General features: G+C 36.5%; 1 protein-coding gene across 1 annotated transcript in view; it reads right to left on the bottom strand.

Moving 5' to 3' along the window:
• The window catches only part of UHRF2 (ubiquitin like with PHD and ring finger domains 2), a 101,811-nt gene that overhangs the window by 60,024 nt on the left and 22,031 nt on the right, over positions 1-19,756 (bottom strand). Inside the window, exon 3 of the mRNA XM_053924429.1 lies at positions 17,656-17,915. Coding sequence (XP_053780404.1) covers positions 17,656-17,915 — 260 coding nt within the window. The remainder of the gene's footprint in view (positions 1-17,655; positions 17,916-19,756) is intronic.

Genomic DNA, 19,756 nt, shown 5'->3' with positions numbered 1-19,756 from the left:
CCCAACCCAGAGTTCCAGCTTGGGGAAATAAAGCCTCAAACCACTGATTGAAAACACCCATGGGGGGTTGAGGCGGCAGCAGGAGAAACTCCCAGCCTCACAGGAGAGGTCGCTGGAGAGACCCACAGGGGCCTAGAGTGTGAACAAGCCCATCCACCCACTCGGGAATCAGCACTAGAGGGGCCCAATTTGATTGTGGGGAGCAGGGGAAGTGACTAAAAACCGGCAGAGAGTAGAGCAAGCACCATTGCTCCCTCTCCGACCCTCCCCCACATACAACGTCACAGCACAGCAACCAGCGTTACCCCGCCCTGTGAACACCTAAGGCTCCACCCCTTTAAGTAACAGACGCGCCAACACACACACACACACACACAAAAAAAATGGCCCAAATGACAGAACACTTCAAAGCTCCAGAAAAAATACAACTAAGCGAGGAAGAGATAGCCAATCTATTGGATGCACAGTTCAAAACACTGGTTATTAAGATGCTCACAGAATTGGTTGAATTTGTTCGAAAACTAGATGAAAAAATGAAGCCTATGCTAAGAGAAACAAAGGAAAATGTACAGGGAACCAATAGTGATGGGAAGGAAACTGGGACTCAAATCAACAGTGTGGACCAGAAGGAAGAAAGAAACATCCAACCAGAAAAGAATGAAGAAACAAGAATTCAAAAAAATGAGGAGAGGCTTAGAAACCTCCAGGACATCTTGAAACATTCCAACATCCGAATTATAGGGGTACCAGAAGGAGAAGAAGAGCAAAAAATTGAAAACTTATTTGAACAAATAATGAAGGAGAACTTCCCCAATCTGGCAAAGGAAATAGACTTCCAGGAAGTCCAGGAAGCTCAGAGAGTCCCAAAGAAGCTGGACCCAAGGAGGAACACACCAAGGCACATCATCATTACATTACCCAAGATTAAACGCAAGGACCTACATCCAAGATTACTGTATCCATCAAAGCTATCATTTAGAATGGAAGGGCAGATAAAGTGCTTCTCAGATAACGTCAAGTTAAAGGAGTTCATCATCACCAAGCCCTTATTATATGAAATGTTAAAGGGACTTACCTAAGAAAAAGAAGATCAAAAACATGAACAGTAATAATGACAGCAAACTCACAGTTATTAACAACCACACCTAAAACAAAAACAAAAGCAAACTAAGACAGCTAGAACAGGAACAGAACCACAGAAATGGAGATCACATGAAGGGTTATCAATAGGGGAGTGGGAGGGGGAGAGAGGGGGGAAAGGTACAGAGAATAAGTAGCATAAATGGTAGGTAGAAAATAGACGGGGAGGGTAAGAATAGTATAGGAAATGTAGAAGCCAAAGAACTTATATGTATGACCCATGGACATGAACAATGGGGGTGGGGGGAATGTGGGAGGGAGGGGGTGTGCAGGATGGAGTGCAGTGAAGGGGGGAATGGGATGACTGGAATAGCATAATCAGTAAAATATATTTTTAAAAAAGCAAATTGAAACAAAAGTACACAATCAGTGATTTAACTACACAGTGAGGAATTATTACGAGAGACTTGAAAACATACTAAATTAACTGTATATCCCTAATGGAGTTATTTCCGAAGGACACAGTGGTGAGGAGAGGTGAAGAGAGCAAAGCTTCATCTGTATTACAGATGCCCCCCATTGCTTGCATTACTGCCTGAGCTTTGCCTCCTATCAGATCAGCAGGGGCATTAGATTCTCATAGGGGCACAAACCCTACTGTGAACTGCGCATGAGAGGGATCTAGGTTGCATGCTCCTTATGAGAATCTAATGCCTGATGATCTGAGGTGGAGCTGAGGTGGTGATGCTAGCGCTAGGGAGCGGCTGCAAATACAGATTATCATTAGCAGAGAGGTTTGACTGCACAGAGACCATAATAAATCAATTGCTTGCAGGCTCATATCAAAACCCTATCAGTGAGTGGCAAGCACCAATCAAACTGCATCTGGTGGCAGGCTATAAAGTCATCCTTTACCCCAGTCCATGGAAAAATTGTCTTCCATGAAACTGGTCCCTTGTGCCAAAAAGGTTGGGAACCACTGGGAAGAAATAATTCAATGGTGTTATTATTAGAAACCTTCATTTTCATGGTAAAAAAAAAAAGAGAGAGAAGAGACTGAATTATAAACCTTTAACTCCAAATTTAATTGGAAATATAAAACCTACTATGTACTTAAGCATTTCCTATAGAGAAGACCTAGAAACATGATCAAACAAGAATCAACGAGCAGCCCAGACTATGTGCTCTAAATACCTTCTTTAACTAAATAGAACTAGGGAATCCTTGAAGAAATAGCTGAATCCAATCCTGGGCAGGAAATAGAGAAACAGTTTGGGACACCCTCTTGTACCAGAATGCAAAGAGGCCCTCAAAAACTATTATGTCCGGTTCAACATGAAGGAGCTGTCACAGACAAGAGATGGGACAATTTGGGCACACACACATGCAAATAGTAACACACACACAAAAAAACTGAGATGAAAAAAGTATTAAAATCCATTAGTTCATGATACTTAAAATAAAAAAATCTCACTGGCTAAATTCTGGAGGATGCTAGGAAACTTACTCTGAACGCTGAAAAAGTTCAAGAATCAATAATTTATCCTACCTTTCATATATGAACTAACTGGTTAAGTTCTTTATGGAAAAATGCTAGCTAACAAATGAAGGAAAGACAGAACGGGGTATCATTTTTGCAACACAATAAAAGAGTGGATCTAGGTAAAGATTAACGGCTACTAAAACCATTACAAGTTGGTAGCAAATTGCACAATGGATGGTCAAACTGACAACACCTGAAATCTTACCACAGAAAAGAAGATATTATGTGCCTCTCAATGACATACAATAAGTAAACACCATATGTCAACTACTCTTATCAAATAATATAATTTAAATCCAATCAAACTTCTAGATATAGCTATAAGCTTTTTTTAGGAAACTAATATCAAGAGAGGTACATATTAAATACCATTACAGAAATGTAATTAGTGAGTCCAGGCAATGGGAAAACTGAATAATTTGTCATGTGTACAAATAAATAGCAAGGAAAACAGGTGGAATCTATAGGTTGAGACTTAGCCAATCAAGTAAATGTAACAAGTAGATCTTGTTTTGATCTGTACTTGAACAATCTACATATATTTTTTAAAAAGTACAATTAAGGAAGTCTAAACATTGGCTGGTTACTTGATATTCAGGAATCATTATGAATTTCATGAGATTTGTTGGGTTTTTTTGTTTGTTTTTTTTTTAATGTGTTAGGGTCCTCATGCCCATCCCCAGGTTCAGTGACTTGCTAGGGGAACTCATAGGACTTGTAGGATGGCATATAGTTGTTCTTAGGAGCTACGGGATTTACTACAGATAGGATAAAAGGCAAAATCAGCAAAGAAGACAGGCATATGAGGAAACCAGGTGCAAACTCAAAGACTCTTCTCCCAGTGAAGTCACACAAAACATGCTCAATTGCTCCACCAACAAGTTTTGACAACCCATGTGAAATACCATCTACCAGGGATGTACAGTAAAGAGTACCCAAGATTTTTACTAGGGGGTAGTCATGTAAGCACTCACTGCCTAGCACACACCAAAGTTCTCGACTCCCAGAAGCAAGTGTTCGGCATAAACCATATTGTTACTCAAAAAGTTTAGGCACCATGAGCCATTTTTTCAGGGAAGAATGAAAATCCTCCTAAATGCCAAGTTCCCAAATATCTGCCAAAGGTCAATCACACAAAGTGACCTTATAAAAAACAGTAGTCTCAAGTAGAATACACACTTTAAAAAGTATGCTTTTAGCTATTTTTTCAGTTGAATGCTCTGAGATGATGACAAAATAAAGATGAGCCTATGACAGGGAGAGGACTCCCGGCCAAGATGGAGGCATAGATATACACACTGTGCCTCCTCGCACAACCAAAAGAAGGACAATTTAAAAAACAACCAGAATTGACATAAAATCAAGCTGTATGGAAGTCCGACGACCAAGGAGTTAAAGAAGAAACATTCACCCAGACCAGTAGGAAGGGCAGAGCCAGGAAGCCTGGTGAGAGGACTCAGTGAGGCAGCGGATTGTGGAGCAGGGCAGGCAAGGCAGTAGCTGGCAGACTCGGTCGGCAACAGACCACACAACCCAGGGCTCCAGGGCAGGGGGAAATAAAACCTCAAACCACTGACCGAAAACACCTGTGGGAGTTGAGGCAGCAGCCGGAGCAACTCCCAGACTCACAGGAGAGTTTGCTAGAGAGACCCACAGGGTCCTAGAATGTACACAAACTTACACACTAGTAATAAGCACCAGAAGGGCCCAATTTGATTATGGGTAGAAGAAGTGACTGAAATCTGGCAGAGAGCAGAGCAAGCGCCATTGTTCCCTCTCAGACCCCTTCACGGTGCAGAGAAGTGGATTGCCCTGCCCTGGTGAACACCTAAGGCTCCGCCCCTTTACACAGCAGGCAAACCAAGACAAAAAAGAAAAAAAGAAAGAAAGAAAAAAGGCCCAAATGAAAGAACAGATCAAAGCTCCAGAAAAAATACAACTAAGCAATGAAGAGATAGCCAACCTACCAGATGAGCAGTTAAAAACTGGTAATCAGGATGCTCACAGAATTGGTTGAATTCGGTCACAAATTAGATGAAAAAATGAAGTCTATGCTAAGTGAAATAAAATATACAGGGAAAATATACAGGGAACCAATAGTGATGCAAAGGAAACTGGAGCTCAAATCAACAGTGTGGACCAGAAGGAAGAAACATCCAACCAGAAAAGAATGAAGAAACAAGAATTCAAAAAAATAAATAAATAAAAAATGAGGAGAGGCTTAGGAACCTCCAGGACATCTTGAAACGTTCCAACATCCGAATTACAGGGGTGCCAGAAGGAGAAGAGGAAGAACAAAAAATTGAAAACTTATTTGAACAAATAATGAAGGAGAACTTCCTGAATCTGGCAAAGGAAATAGACTTCCAGGAAGTCCAGGAAGCTCAGAGTGTCCCAAAGAAACTGCACCCAAGGAGGAACACACCAAGGCACATCATCATTACATTACCCAAGATTAAACAGAAGGGGAGAATCTTTATCTACAAAGGAGTTCCCATAAGACTGTCAGCTGATTTCTCCAAAGAGACCTTACAGGCAAGAAGGGACTGGCAAGAAGTATTCAAAGTCATGAAAGGCAAGGACCTACATCCAAGATTGCTCTATCCAGCAAAGCTTTCATTTAGAATGGAAGGGCAGTTAAAGTGCCTCCCAGATAATGTCAAGTTAAAGGAGTTCATCATCACCAAGCCCTTATTATAAGAAATGTTAAAGGGATTTATCTAAGAAAAAGAAGATCAAAAACATGAACAGTAATAATGACAGCAAACTCACAGTTATTAACAACCACACCTAAAACAAAAACAAAAGCAGACTAAGCAAACAACTAGAACAGGAAAAGAACCACAGAAATGGAGATCACATGAAGGGTTATCAACACGGGAGAGGGAGAGAGGAGGGAAAGGTACAGAGAATAAGTAGCATAAATGGTAGGTAGAAAATAGAGGGAGGGTAAGAATTGTATAGGAAATGTAGAAGCCAAAGAACTTATAATGTATGACTCATGGACATGAACTAAAGGGGGAGAATGTGGGTGGGAGGAGGTGTGCAGGACGGAGGAGAGTGAAGGGGAGAAAATGGGACAACTGTTAATAGCATAATCAATAAAATGTTAAACAAAACAAAGTTAGGGAGAAAAAATAGGACTAGGTAGCAAAAGCCCTTATGATGCTGGTCTGTCATTATGAAAGAGGAAAGTGTGGGTCAGGCATGAAAAGCATGAATGTGTATGTGGTCCAAGTCTGACCATGTCTTGACCAGCCCAATGGTGAGCAATGGTCCAGAGACTGACCATACAGTCCTATGATGGCAGACCCTAGAACTGCTGCCACACTTAGTCAATGGCTGGATGATGTCAGGAAAACAGTGTGCCTTAAACACTGTGACAGATCTCAAAGGTACTGTAGCTAAAAGTTATCAGCTAACTGCATTCATTCCTTGTAGCTGGTCAGCAAGTACATTATTTCTTATTAATTTTTATTTATTGATTTAGAGATAGGAATAGAGAGAGGGAGGGAGGGGGGGAGAGAGAGAAACATCTATTTGTTGTTCTACTTATTTATGCATTCATTGGTTGATTCTTATATGTGCCCTAACCAGGGATCAAACCCACAACCTTGGTGTACCACGATGAAGTTCTAACCAACCGAACTACCCGGCCAGGGCCAGCAAGTTCTTTCTTGATGGGAGTTCTGAGCGGTGCTCCCACTATAGATGCTGAAGTATTACACAAAGCCATTTCTGGTTGAAATGACACAAGACTTGGGACTTGCTTTAGAACAATCCAGTAGTGCTTGGGAATGCTGGTATAGATGGCCAGGAGTTCACAATGGTTGAAGCTGGCTGATGTGTTCATTATACTGTTCTCTCAACCTCTCAAGTTGAAAGATTTCTACCATAGAAAATAAAATGCTCTATGGTTTAAGTTAAAATCCAAACAAAAGGCCTCCTGCCCCAGTCTACTATACTCCAGACTCCTGTTCCCAGATGCACGCTTTTTCGATACTTAGTTATTTCTTCTATTTAACTATTTTTAAGTAACATGCTTATACTTTGCTTTTTACTTTAAACTGTTATTCAGCCCATCCCTCATGTACAGTTCCTTTGCCTCCATCCTCTATCTCATAATTGCTAACAAAGGGCCCTGCTCCAAGTGTTCACATGTTAACAACTCTTAGAAGAGAGGAAGGTGCTACTCTATCCCTGTCTTACAGATGAGGTACTGAAGTGAAGTGAGTTCTTTAGACAGAGAGACATGATTTAAATTCAAACCCTGGTCATCTGGCTCTAGACCCATACTCTTACAATGATTGGCAAACCTTTTCTTGCTCTTAAGCACATTATACAAACTAAGTTGGTTGTAAAAATCTATATTTTATAAATTTATTTTTACATGTTGACTAAATAGTATTCACAGCTAAATAATTAAATATGCTTTAATTACATGTCCTTTCTTCCAAAGCTTTGTTTTCTGTTGAATGCTTAACGGTTCTTTTTAGTTTTAACTTGCTTAAGTTTTCTGTGTACCTATCATAAAATTTTTCCCATTCTGCCACAGTTATAAAACTCAATGTTCAGACATAACAGGTACTCTACTTACCCTTTGGGCTTCAAAACATCTTTTAGAGACCTCTGTCCTATAGTAATCCGGACAGCTTGCTCTGTAGAACTAGACCTGTTCCACAGCTTGTTTTGCTGGGATCTCCTTTCAATACTTCCTATGTTGAATCCTATTTCCTAAATACATGTCTTCCTCTCCCCCCTCCCCTCACCTTGAGTGGGGTGAGAGTGGTTAAAATGCTCTTTCATATAAATTAACCAATACTCTTGTTCCCAGTTTTATTCTGTATGCCTATCTCCAAGGTACCTGATAAGTCCAAGGCCTGAGCCTCCCAAAGATTCTTCTTCGATGGCAATTTACCTGCTTGGTGTTGGCTTCACATCCTTATGGTTCAGCTTTCTCTGTGGCCTGCTTAGTTAGGTAGTTAGATGTCATTTATCCATTAGCTTACCTTCCAAAATTTTTGTTGATTTCTCTTCTGTGTCTTATTTCTATCTCATTTTTTGTCCTTAGGGATTTATTTCTTTTACTGTCTTCTGGAGGGTTTAAGGAGTGAAGACAAATGTATCTTAATCTGTCATGTTTAACTTGAATTCTTTATTTACCTTTAGTTTCATTTACTACTCACCATATACCTCCTACACCCTCAGGTAACCCCATATTTCCTACTTCTTTATGCTGGTATCCCTTATTCTTCAGGAATACAATAGTAACTCTTCTACTTGTCCTCTCAGAGCTCTAGGTCCTCTAAAAGCTAGGTGTGCATATTTCTATCACAGTTAACTGTAAAACAGCAAGTTTTTGTCAAGGAGAAGGTATGTTCCAACTTTAGTGTTTGCAGTATACCAGGCCTACAAATATTTGGAAACACGCAAACCATTAAACTAAAAAGCCTGCTTTTATGTAACTAAAGCTCTTAAATAAACTATGACCACTGTATTTCAAAAAGATCCACTTGATTACGCCCTATCTCCTATTCTTACTTGAGAAGTCTTGATCTAAATAGTTCCAAATCTATGGGAACACAGAGTTTTATGCAGAGCTGCTAAGAAAAAGGCTTGTTAAAGATTATGTTTAGTAAAGGCTTGTTTAGTATTCTTAAAAATCTGTAATCAGCTCAACTGCTACTTATAGCAGGAAGTCTTTTTTTTTTTTTTTTTTTTTTTTTTTTAAGTATAGGCAGTCCCCCAACACAGCGTTCTCCCTCACCCCCATAAGGTCTATTGTATGGCTGAAGATAACCAGTGCAAACTAGTCTAAGCAGCTGATTTCTTGCAGCATTTGTACAGGGGAAAACTGTGCAGGAGACTGTATGAAACATTTTGAGAAGTGTGTTAGAAGCTTGAACTTCTAAAATAAGGCTCAAGAGGTCCCAAAAGACCTGAGGCATAGAGAGGTAGGAATGAATCAAGGCCAACTTTACTTACACTTAGCTGAGGGCCAACCCTGTACCTATGAATGAATGAAAATAGGATTCTTCTTTCTTCTGCAGTATATGACCTCTTCTCAGAACCTGATGTCAAGGTATTATTCTAATATAGGTATAAGATAAATTACTGACAAAATAATCATTGAGTTAAGTCTGAGGAATTAAATTTCAGGGCAATTGATTAAGCATTATTTTAAAAAAATAGGTTTATTATAAAATAATAAAACTATATTTTCTTAGGTGGCTTTTAAGCCAACTAATAATTTTAGAAAACTCAAACTGTACTAAGTTTTAATTGTATTGAAATCTTCCTTCAAAACATGGCTTCCTGGTGTTAATATGCTTAAATAAGGACACCATTCATCTGGAGGCATGTTCTAGTTTGGCAAATCTTTAATGTCATACCACATGCAAAAAGAAAGCATTTCTTATTCTAATAGATAACATTACTAAGTTTCACACCTTAAATGTAAAGCTCACTCAGACAATTAAGAATAACTTACTTAAAACTGCTTACAGTAGCATTTTACATGGAAATAAATCTCATTTGTAGAACATAATAACAATGTTCAATAACTGTTTTGATAATGGAAACAATATAATTAGATTAAAAATACCTACACCAAAGACAAATCCATATTATTTAAGAATACTTACCAATATAACCTGACTTTATTAATAAATGAAATCCAAGAAATTTGACTCTGTTACTACTTGGTACATTTCAAGGTTATTAGGAAAAGAAAGTCAGTCATATTTACAGATGAGAAAATTAAAGCTGAAAGAGATCAAACTAAACAAAAAAATTACCAATAAACCAAAGCCCTAGAGAATTCAAACCAAATTCTAATTCTAATGCCTGAACTACTCATTTACAGCCAGTAAGAGAACCATAGCTCAGTGTACTTAAAAGGCCCCTGGCATCTACCCCTGACCCACCCAATGCAGAGAGTGAGGGTGAGGTTTTCAAAACACCTTACCTGGGTGAATCTGAAGTGTTGATGACCATCTTTTTGAGAAACACTAATTAATGTAAAGGGATGATGTGCATATTTGAAAAGGTAAAATATAAAAATCCACTGATATTTGTAAAGTCATTTTTCTAAGCATTGAGTGATCTTATAACACAATAGAAGAGCAATGGTTAAGGTCACAGACCTGTCTAACTTCTTCCTCCTTTGGTTATCATCCATTCAGAATGCTGCAAGTCATACAAAGTTAGAGGACATATTCTCAGTCTTTGGTAAATATATTCATAACAACCAAGAAAGAATTAGGGTAAACTGGTCACTGTACCAGGGTTCTGGAACTAAACCTCACCTTCTAGGTCTTCATACTCAAGATCAACAGAACATTTTGGCTTGCTTATAGGAAAATCTCCTACTAATCCCCACCCCCCCCCCCACTGACCAAAACCTAGAAATCATTATTTTGACAATTGCTCAGAACATTTGTGGGACTCCTTTAGAAATAGATTGCTATATCAATACATTCAAGAAAATCAGTTTTGTTGCTTTACAGAAAAACTACTTTTATCTAAAAATACCACTTGATTTTATTCAGAATTGGCTCACTGACTTCTATTTGTAGTAGTCATAATTAAAGCTACTCAAAAGCATGTACCACACACTGAGAATAGCTCAAAAAATCTTAAAGGATGTTGGGAGCAATGACAACATTGTCTTAAGACATTTGCCAGATGAGCTTCTCATTATAGCCTAGCATAAGTTACCCTCCAAGTTCCTAAGTGATGCTATAAGATTTCCATTTGATTTCACTCCCATGACACAATTAAAGGCAGTTTAACCTATTTGGTTTAAAAATCCTTTTAATACTAATGAGCTATGGATTCTCCCCACAGAAAAAGGCACACAGGCATTTATGGCCAAGTAAAAAAATTTTGGTTTATCTGTTCTGCAAAAGCATAACTGGAAAGCTTGACAGAAAATTTCTAAATTATATAAACAACACTATATGCTATACAAACATTTCATAATATTTTGTAAGCATGCTTCTCTCAAAATGAGAGATACTGTGGTATAGTGGTTGCAAGTATGTATTTTTCTGAATCTAGACCCACCACTTATTACCTATCCAACATTGGACGTTAGTATTTAACCTAATTTCAGTTATTCCCAATGTACACATAAAAAGCATCTATGGTACATCATTGAATTTTTATGAAGACTGCATGAGGTAATTCAGGTAAGGTACTGTACTTGCACAGTGCCTAGCACATAGTGTTATTTTAACAATTATTGGATTAAGCTACTCCACTTTTAAAAGGATACTTTGGAATAATTTACTATAAAGTCAAAACAAAAAGAAATCTTTGTTTCTCAGGTAAACTGACAATTCTATTTTAATGTGAAACTATGGAGCATAGAGGATCACACAGTAATTTTCATGACATTATGAAAACTCTTAGCAATCATTTACTCATGTTTAAAGATATCAGCTTTGCTTAGCTACAGACTAATTATTCATTCTGAAGATATGATTAAACTTTCACAAGCATTTTCTTCTTTAAATATATACTTCCACGTATACGCTATCAGGTTTTTTCTAGCTTACTTCTCTTTATAGAAATCAGCTAAAATTTATAAATCAAGATCTCTGAATTAGACCACTAAATTTAATAAAGCAATTAAAGAAAGCAAATCACTAACAAGAATAGCATTCTCAAATTCACCTTTTTAACTGGCCTGTTAAGACTAACTAAAGGTACATACTGAATCCTTAGATGAATGAAAGTACCAGGAAAGATTTTTAACACTATGTCAAATTCAGAAAGCTTGTCTTAGAATGACTGGTATACTTAAGAGCCTATTTTAACAGGAAAACCAATACTAGATCTCAGAACAGATATGCATCTATTACGGAGTATTTTCCCTCATTCAAGGATATACAAACACATCATAATAGATAAATTCCTCATAAACTCATTATGGACATTGCTTTGGATGCAAAGTTAGTACAGATGAAGGCTACACAGTGTAAAATGGATCCCTCCTTTAAAGTCACATACAAATCATTCAGCTTGAATGAAATATAATTTCTTTTTGAAAAAGACTTAATTCAAATAATTTTGCCTATATGGAAACAAAACTGAAAAATAAACAAGCCATAAACCACCCAGACAAGTACTAAAGTAAGGATGAACACTCAGATTTGTCAGGTATTACATATCATCTTTGGCCTTTAATGTATTTACTGTATTTAGTTAAACTATCAATCCCTTTCTGCCATTTTGCTCTTTAGGAGCATGTGCCTGATAAATCTGGGCCAAAGACAATCTCAGTGAGTGGTTCTCAAACTTGAGTGTGCCATCACAATTGTCCAGAGGACTTACTAAAACACAGATTATCTGGGCCACCACATAGATTGGTTAATTATGTCTGAAGTGAACCCAAGAACTTGCATTTATAACAAGTGATGCAGAGGGTCCTGGCCAAGGATTATTTTTGGAACCACTGGTCTAAGGCAGTGGTTCTCAACCATGGCTGCACATTAGAAGCACAGGGGAAATTTTCAAAACACCAATGCCTTGGAGGTCCCTCAGATCAATCATACCAGAAGTTTTGAGGATAGGTTCTATAGGTACTGATATTTTTTAAAGCTTCCAAGAAAACTGATATAGGGGGTCTGGCAAAAAATAACCCCCCCTTTTTTAATTACAAAATCTCTTATTACAAAATCATAAGCATGTGATTCTGTAACATAACAATAGCACACTCAAGCACACCATATGACATTTTAGGTGAAATGTTCAAATTAAAACTATAAATTATTACACCCATATTATTACCCTACCAACCACACTCAAGCAGGTCTTACTTCTGCCAGACCCTGTATAGACAGTGTTGAGAACTACTAGTTAATTCAAATGCATCTTAATCCATTAAGAACAGAAGTTTCTTAGTACAAAAACAGGAAAAGGATTATTCAACAGGGTGGACTCAGCTGCTTATAAAACTCGAGTTTAACTCAAGAGAAGAAGTTGTATGTGTGCTGCCGTCTTTAAATCTCAAAGTCTAAAGCAAGTCTTTAGAGGTCATACAAAATGGTTGACCTTTGAAGGCCACATAACTGTGGGCTGCTACCAATCACATGTACCATGTTTATGTTGAGAGGCAATTTTGCATATTGGTTAACTCTCAGGCTCTGGTGTCAGATCATTTAATAGATGTGATCTTTGGCAACTTAATTAAGCATGGCTTCTTCATGTAGGAATTAATGTAATTAACATTATATTTATGCTAAAGATTACATGAGCATCCATGTAAAAGCTCACAGTCTGGCATACAAGATTTAATGTAATCTAACTGCTATAAGCCGTGTCACAGAAATATAACCTATGAGAAACACTAAGGAAATCACTGTCTTTTCCCAACTCTACTTCTTCCCTACAGTCAACATCATGTCTCTTCATCAAAATGCCTTCAAGATATCTACTCTTACAAGACCAGTCACAGCTTTGTGAATTTAGATGTTCAGTCTTCAAAATTTTTTTATTTTAAAAATTTTATTTATTTATTTTTAGAGAAAGGGGAAGGAAGGGAGAAAGAGAAACACTGATCAGCTGCCCTTCGCACACCCCCAACTGAGGACCCGGCCCACAACCCAGGCATGTGCCCCTACCAAGAATAGAACCAGCAACCCTTCCATCCATAGAACAGTGCTCAATCCACTGCACCACACCAGCCAGGGAGAAAATTTTTAAACTTTAAATATCCTAACTATAGAGAAGATAATTGATAGGACTAAATGCAACTTACAGAAAGCTAAACAGTATAAGCTTACTATTGAATAAGGTAAAACTCTATGTTCACTCACTCCTTTTTTTAATTGATCACTTAACCACTGCATGATTTCTAAATGCCTGTATTACACCTTGACATTTGCCATTCTGAATTCTCTGTCCCTTGTTTCTGTCCAAAATACCACTAAAAACATAAGTTTCAATCAAGCATAGTCTCTCCCCTGTAATGATAACTCTGGGAGGAAAAAAGCTCTCCTCCCAGCCAAGTTGTGAATGCCCTCCAATGGGGTGCTTTAAAAAAACCTTAAAGAGGATTTAAGAATGATTTAAGAATCATTTGGAATCCAAATCTCCAACGTCTAAATATAACACTCCTACTTACAACTCTTTCTCCCCAAGTACTTCTTTGGCTGGCTGAGTTCTAAAAACACAAGACTCTTGCTAAGACCAAGGTGACAAAAGATGAGTGGTATGGAATAGCAATCAGGAAGAAAATCCCATAAATACCTACTTTGCCCCAGGAACTTTGAGGTTAACTCCACGTCTACTTTATATATTTTTTTGCACTAAGATGTGATTCAAAGTTGACAAGCTTAATCTAGGCCTTACAATTGACAAACTACAAAATCTTCATAAGAAGCACTCAATAATTTAGTCAATGTTCATCAAGGAATCTACACTGACCCTTGCAAACAGTAAAACTCAATCATAAAACAGTTTAAACAAATCTCTTAACCTGCTTTTTATGAACTTAACAATGTTTGTATCTATAGGAGGAACAAAATGGAGAAAAATTATGAAATAAATTATTTCATTTATATTTTAGAATAATGTCCACTACTAGATTTTGGACTTTTGGGAGGTTGTTTTTGAAACCCCTCTACCTAGGAATAATATATCATAAATCTGTAGTACCTACCATTCCTTAAGAGATTAAAAAGTGTTTTTTAACTGTATGATCTATCTAGAGTGGGGAATGAAGACTCAAGAGTGTATGTACCTAATTATTTTTTTCTGGGCCAGCAACAAGCTCATTACAAAGATTGAGAATTCATCTGGTCTGGTAATATGTCAGCTCTGTAGGTCACAATGAAATAGTTTTTAAACCATGCCATTTTAAACTGACAAACACTGTATATCGTAAAAGAATTCCTGAGGCGAGTTCCCTGGTACCATGTTCGATACTTCTCTGCCTTGGTTAAATGACGTGTTCAAATTGCACTACTGTACTCGGAGATTTGGTGTTGTGATTATTAATGAAGCAGATCAATTTTCAACTTACTTTCAAAAGTTACTTTCAACTTATGCTAGGTAGAAGAGAAATGAAGTTAGTTTATTGAGGGAAATAAGAATACTTAATCAGTATCATAAACGGAATGGTATGATAGCCTATAAGTACTTAAAGCCTATTCATTAAGTTAAAGCACAAAAAAATTACCTAAGAGATACTGCCTTGGAAGCAAAAGTTATACTGAACTAAGAGGTCATCTAATCCAATCACTCCAACTTTAGAAGTTCTCTTTGCAATGTAACATCTCTACTGATTTTCCCGGCCTATTTATTGTTAAAGATGGCCAATGCATACTTACGGGCTACTTCTCAGGGCAGACCATTCTCTGTCTCTAGAGATTTGACTGGTAGAAAGTTTAGGTTATCCTGAAACTTACTAGACAGAGCTTTTAAAGTATGAAATCTATCATGATCCAAATCTTTTCAAGCTAAATACTTAAGAGTTCCTTAAGCTACTCTTCAGGAACTTAAAGTTTTCAGGAACTGATGGTTTTAAATTATCACATTTTGGGTTCTACTCCAAAGATGCACCATGTTGTATCAATATTGTTCTTAAAGCACAGGAGAAGAAAAACATTCCAAGTAGGGAATAACCAGCCTCATAAAATAGCAGCACCACCGGGCTTGTTTGAAATATCCTATTTCTGATAAAATATCCTTACAATAGAACTATTTGATAGCTACATTCTACTGACCCACTTGGAGATTACTACTCAATAAAAATCTCTAATTCTACTGCTGAAGCCATATACTTCAAAAGCTCTTTTCAACTCATCCTCCATCCAAGAAAGTTAAGAACTTGTTTAATAACTTGTTGAAATAAACATGTACTTTACAATAGTTTCTAACTTACTTTTCTAATAACCATGAAAATTGAAACTTTAACTGGATTTGTTATCACATCCATACTGGGTCATCATGTTTCTTTGTAGGTACTTACACCAGGCTTTTTTAAAATTTGAGACTTATCTAGAAGCTCGTCCATTTTATTTATCTTACACTTAATTATATATAGTTCTTTTCTCTTTATTTTTTAAAAGATTTTATTTATTTTTAGAGAGAGGGGGAAGGAGGGAGAAAAAAAGGGAGAGAAACATTGACATATAAGAGAAACAATGATCAGTTGCCTCTTGCATGCTCTCAATTGGAGACATGGCCTGCAACCCAGGCATGTGACCCAACTGGGAATTGAACCAGTGACCTTTTCGTTCGAAAGCTGGTGCTTAACCCACTAAGTTGTACCAGCCAGAGGACCCTTTTCTCTTTTTAAAGAAAAGAATGAACAACAATAAAATAATAATAAAAAAGAGAATAGTATTTACCTACCATTAAGTTTCTGTTATCTTTTATTTCTTAAAGAAAGTTTGACCATCATTATCTTTAAGTTGCCAGCATTGAATGATACATTTAATTCCATCATGAAAAACTATTTAGGACAGATAATTTCAGTCTTCTCATGCATACTGGACTTAGACTTTCTTTCACTAACATTCATTCTAATCAATACAACTTTCTTTCTCATTTAAAAACACAACAACAAATAACCTAAAGTAATTAAAAAAAAAAAAATCACTTAGGTACTGTGATTTGAGCTCTGTTATTATATGAAACTCAGGCCTACACCTTGGAAGGTCTTACTCCAAAGCTAAGGGCCTCTGAAACTGTAAAAATTTAATAAACCTTAGTTCATTTAGTGTTTAAAGCTTTTTACCCTATTTCTATGCTGTGCCATTCTGTACAATACTTCTTGCCAAACAATAACTTCTTTATTGACCAGAATCAGACCCTAGGTAGTAGTCTTCCTAGTTATTTATTCTGTTCAAGAAATAAAACTCAAATCAAGAACTCTACTTGTTGAGAGCAAATATACAGATAGCTAAAGGCCCCCATATTATAGTTTCTTGCCTCTTTGCAATGGTGTTCAGTAATTCAAGAGACTGATTGCTAACAACACACAAATTATTCCGGCCTTTTTTTTTACCAGTATTGTCAGTCCTGGCCAATCTCAGATCTTAACAGTCATCTGGTTATTAGTTAAATTACCATCTACCATGGTAAAAAACAGGATGATAGCTCATTTGAAATAAGCCTTGTTGTCAAGTTAGCCACAATTGTTTAAGAAGTATCAGAAAAGTAAATATTAAAGGAATCTACTTTTGATCCCTTTTCAGGTATCCTGAAAATCTGAATGAACAACAAAGACATTTATACCATTTTTGTGGTAGGAAAAATCACAACCACTTTAGGATCTTGAACTCTTATACATGACAAGGATTTGGTAGCATAGTATTTTGCATACATATTAAGGTGTCACTTGAGTGAGGACTTAAGTCCATCTAGTGTGTCAAATAAATACTAAATCTGTCACAATAGTAACTTTTATATTAAGATTTTGCAAATAGGTAAAGAAAATAATTCAATGTAGAATCAAGTTAAGTTCTTAATACTGTCTTCATACAAGCATTTAAAAACATTTCATTGGGGGAGGGAAACTGAGGAGTTACTGCTGTGTATGTTTTTGGAGAGGTGGAGGAGATAAATATGTTCTAAAATTAGTATGTGGTAATGCACTACCCTGTGAATATACTAAAAACCAATGACTGTATCCTTTAAATGAATAAATTGTGAATTATCTCAATAGTAAGCTATTTAAAAAATATTTCATTCTCATTCTAACAGGTATTATACTAACGTTATTATACACTTTCTAAAATATTATTAAAAATATATATATAAAATTATTATAGAGAAAGAAACAGAAACTCTTACTTACTATATTAAACCAAGTATTAGGATACTGAAAACAATCCACTTAGAAGCCAGAGATAACTGAGCGTTAAGAAGCCCTTGTATTATTACAACCACTAACAAACAAAACAGACCCCTAAATGATTTCTTCAAAAAGACTATTGGTTGAAAGCAATCTTGAAATGGAAGGCTTTGCTTCTATAAACAAAAACATGAATGAATTCCTCAATAGCATGAGCACTTACTCATCATACTCGATATGATAAATAACGTCTTCATCAGCAGCAACAGAGTCTGAATTAGAAGTAGAGGGTACACTGTCCAATTTATTTGTGTTCTCTTTGGAATTATGATTTACATTTCCTTTAGTCCTTTTATAAGAACTGCCACTCTTCAGTGGAGTTTTGCCACGTGAATGTCCATTAGTAGCTCTGGTAACACTATGTATACGTGCTTCGAACCAAGCACCAAGGCCGACATCTCTGGCATCCACCAATTCATTTACCTAAAAAGAGTTTAAAATTAGTTAGTGCTTCAAAAACTTTAATATAACTCAGGTTATTTTATGGTTATCATGGTTAACAATATTTGCAGCTACTCATGTTTAAACTAATTTCAAAGATTAGATCAAAACTATTCTTTTTGTATTATACTGTAAATGTTATATACTAATACGAAAATTAACTTTACTTCAAATTTTCCTCAGTGAAATGGTTGTTTTCTTTACTAATCCCATGTCTACATTGACTTTTTTCTTTTTTAGTCCTCACCCAAGGATATGTTTATTGACTTTAGAGACAGAAGGAGGAGGAGGAGGAGGAAACATAGATGATGTAAGGGAGAAACATTGATTGGTTGCCTCCTGTATGTGCCCCAAATGGGGATCAAACCTGCTGCAGCACACCTATGTGTCCTGATGGGGAATCAAACATGCAACCGCTTGGTGCATGGGAGGATGCTCCAGCCAACTGAGCCACTGGCCAGGGCTCTACATTTGACTTTAAAAAATATAATTCTAATGTACCCAAGGGTGTTCTGCCAAGTCATTCAATAAGAATGTCACCAACAAAAAACCAGGACCCTCAAAGTGTTATGATTGTGTTATTAATCTGTCCCATTAATTTCTTCTGAATCCTAAAGGTAACTGACAGTAAGGTATTAAACAGAAAATAAAACTAAAAAATGAGGGAATTGTGCACATGTACAAAGGGAAGAATTTAGTAAATCCTTTATAAAAAATGGGTAAGTTCTACCAGTAACTCACTAGTAAATGCTTTGTTTAGTACACCCCCAAAACAAAGGTAAAATATAAAAAGAACAGAGCTATAAGATGCAAAACAGATGTAGTTAAGTCTAGTGGATAATCCAGAACAATAAATGTAATAAAAGGAAAAACAGTATACCAGAAGTTAAGAGTTATAATATGGAAGGTGGTTAAAAAAAAACAAAACAAAACAAAAAAAACACCCCAAAACTCTCGTAAAAAAATCCGAGGACATTGGTCTAAAGGTCAAAGTCCTTTCAGGAGCAACAACCAAAAGACACTCCTTTAACTTTTTTTTAAAGCCTATTGAAAAGAAAGAAAATGGCATCACTAATACTAGATCATCACCTAATCAAGCTAGGTCCTCCTGAGGGAGTAAGAGACTACTTAAAGTATCCAAAAGCATTCTGACACATGGGCCTGGGGTAAGGGGGCAGTATTACTAAAAATACCCATTGTCAGATATTATGCAAGGCTCCTTTATTTAGGCTTGGCTAACTCTAGCAACCTTAATAATTCCTATTTTACAAGATAAGGAAACAAAGGCTTACAAGTTAACTTGCTCCATACAGTGAAAGCTAATGAAATGTAAAGCTATGATTTGAAGACATCTTGACCTTGAAGTTTATGTTTTTGCCACAAGATGACAAAGTAGGTAAATAGGAACTTCAAAGTTAAGTGACAGACTAAGAAAAAGATTAAAAATATAAAAAGGTTTCAAACCATCAAACTAATATAGAAGGTAGAAGGAATACAGACAAAACCAAAAATTATTAACTATCACTACCAGAAGAGGTACCACATTTGACCAAAACAATGAAATGTTGTGAACTTGGTAGCAATGAAGCATCTTGAAAGACACAGTTTAATGTAACATTAAGAATGAAGAGTTTAGAAGAAAAAGAAAAGACCTAAGGGCCAACCAGGCTAAACATAGCAAGCAAAGATTAGAGATGATACATGGTATATATTGCATAAATTAACTCATGCATTAAACAGACACACGCTCTTTTTTTTTTAACGGCTATTGTCCAGTTTAAAGACTTTAATTTTTTATAGGCAACACTAGCTAAAACAAAAAA

This window comes from Desmodus rotundus, chromosome 1, assembly GCF_022682495.2.
Source record: "Desmodus rotundus isolate HL8 chromosome 1, HLdesRot8A.1, whole genome shotgun sequence".
Classification (NCBI taxonomy): Eukaryota; Metazoa; Chordata; class Mammalia; order Chiroptera; family Phyllostomidae; genus Desmodus; species Desmodus rotundus.
This window is presented reverse-complemented; position numbering and strand designations above follow the sequence as displayed.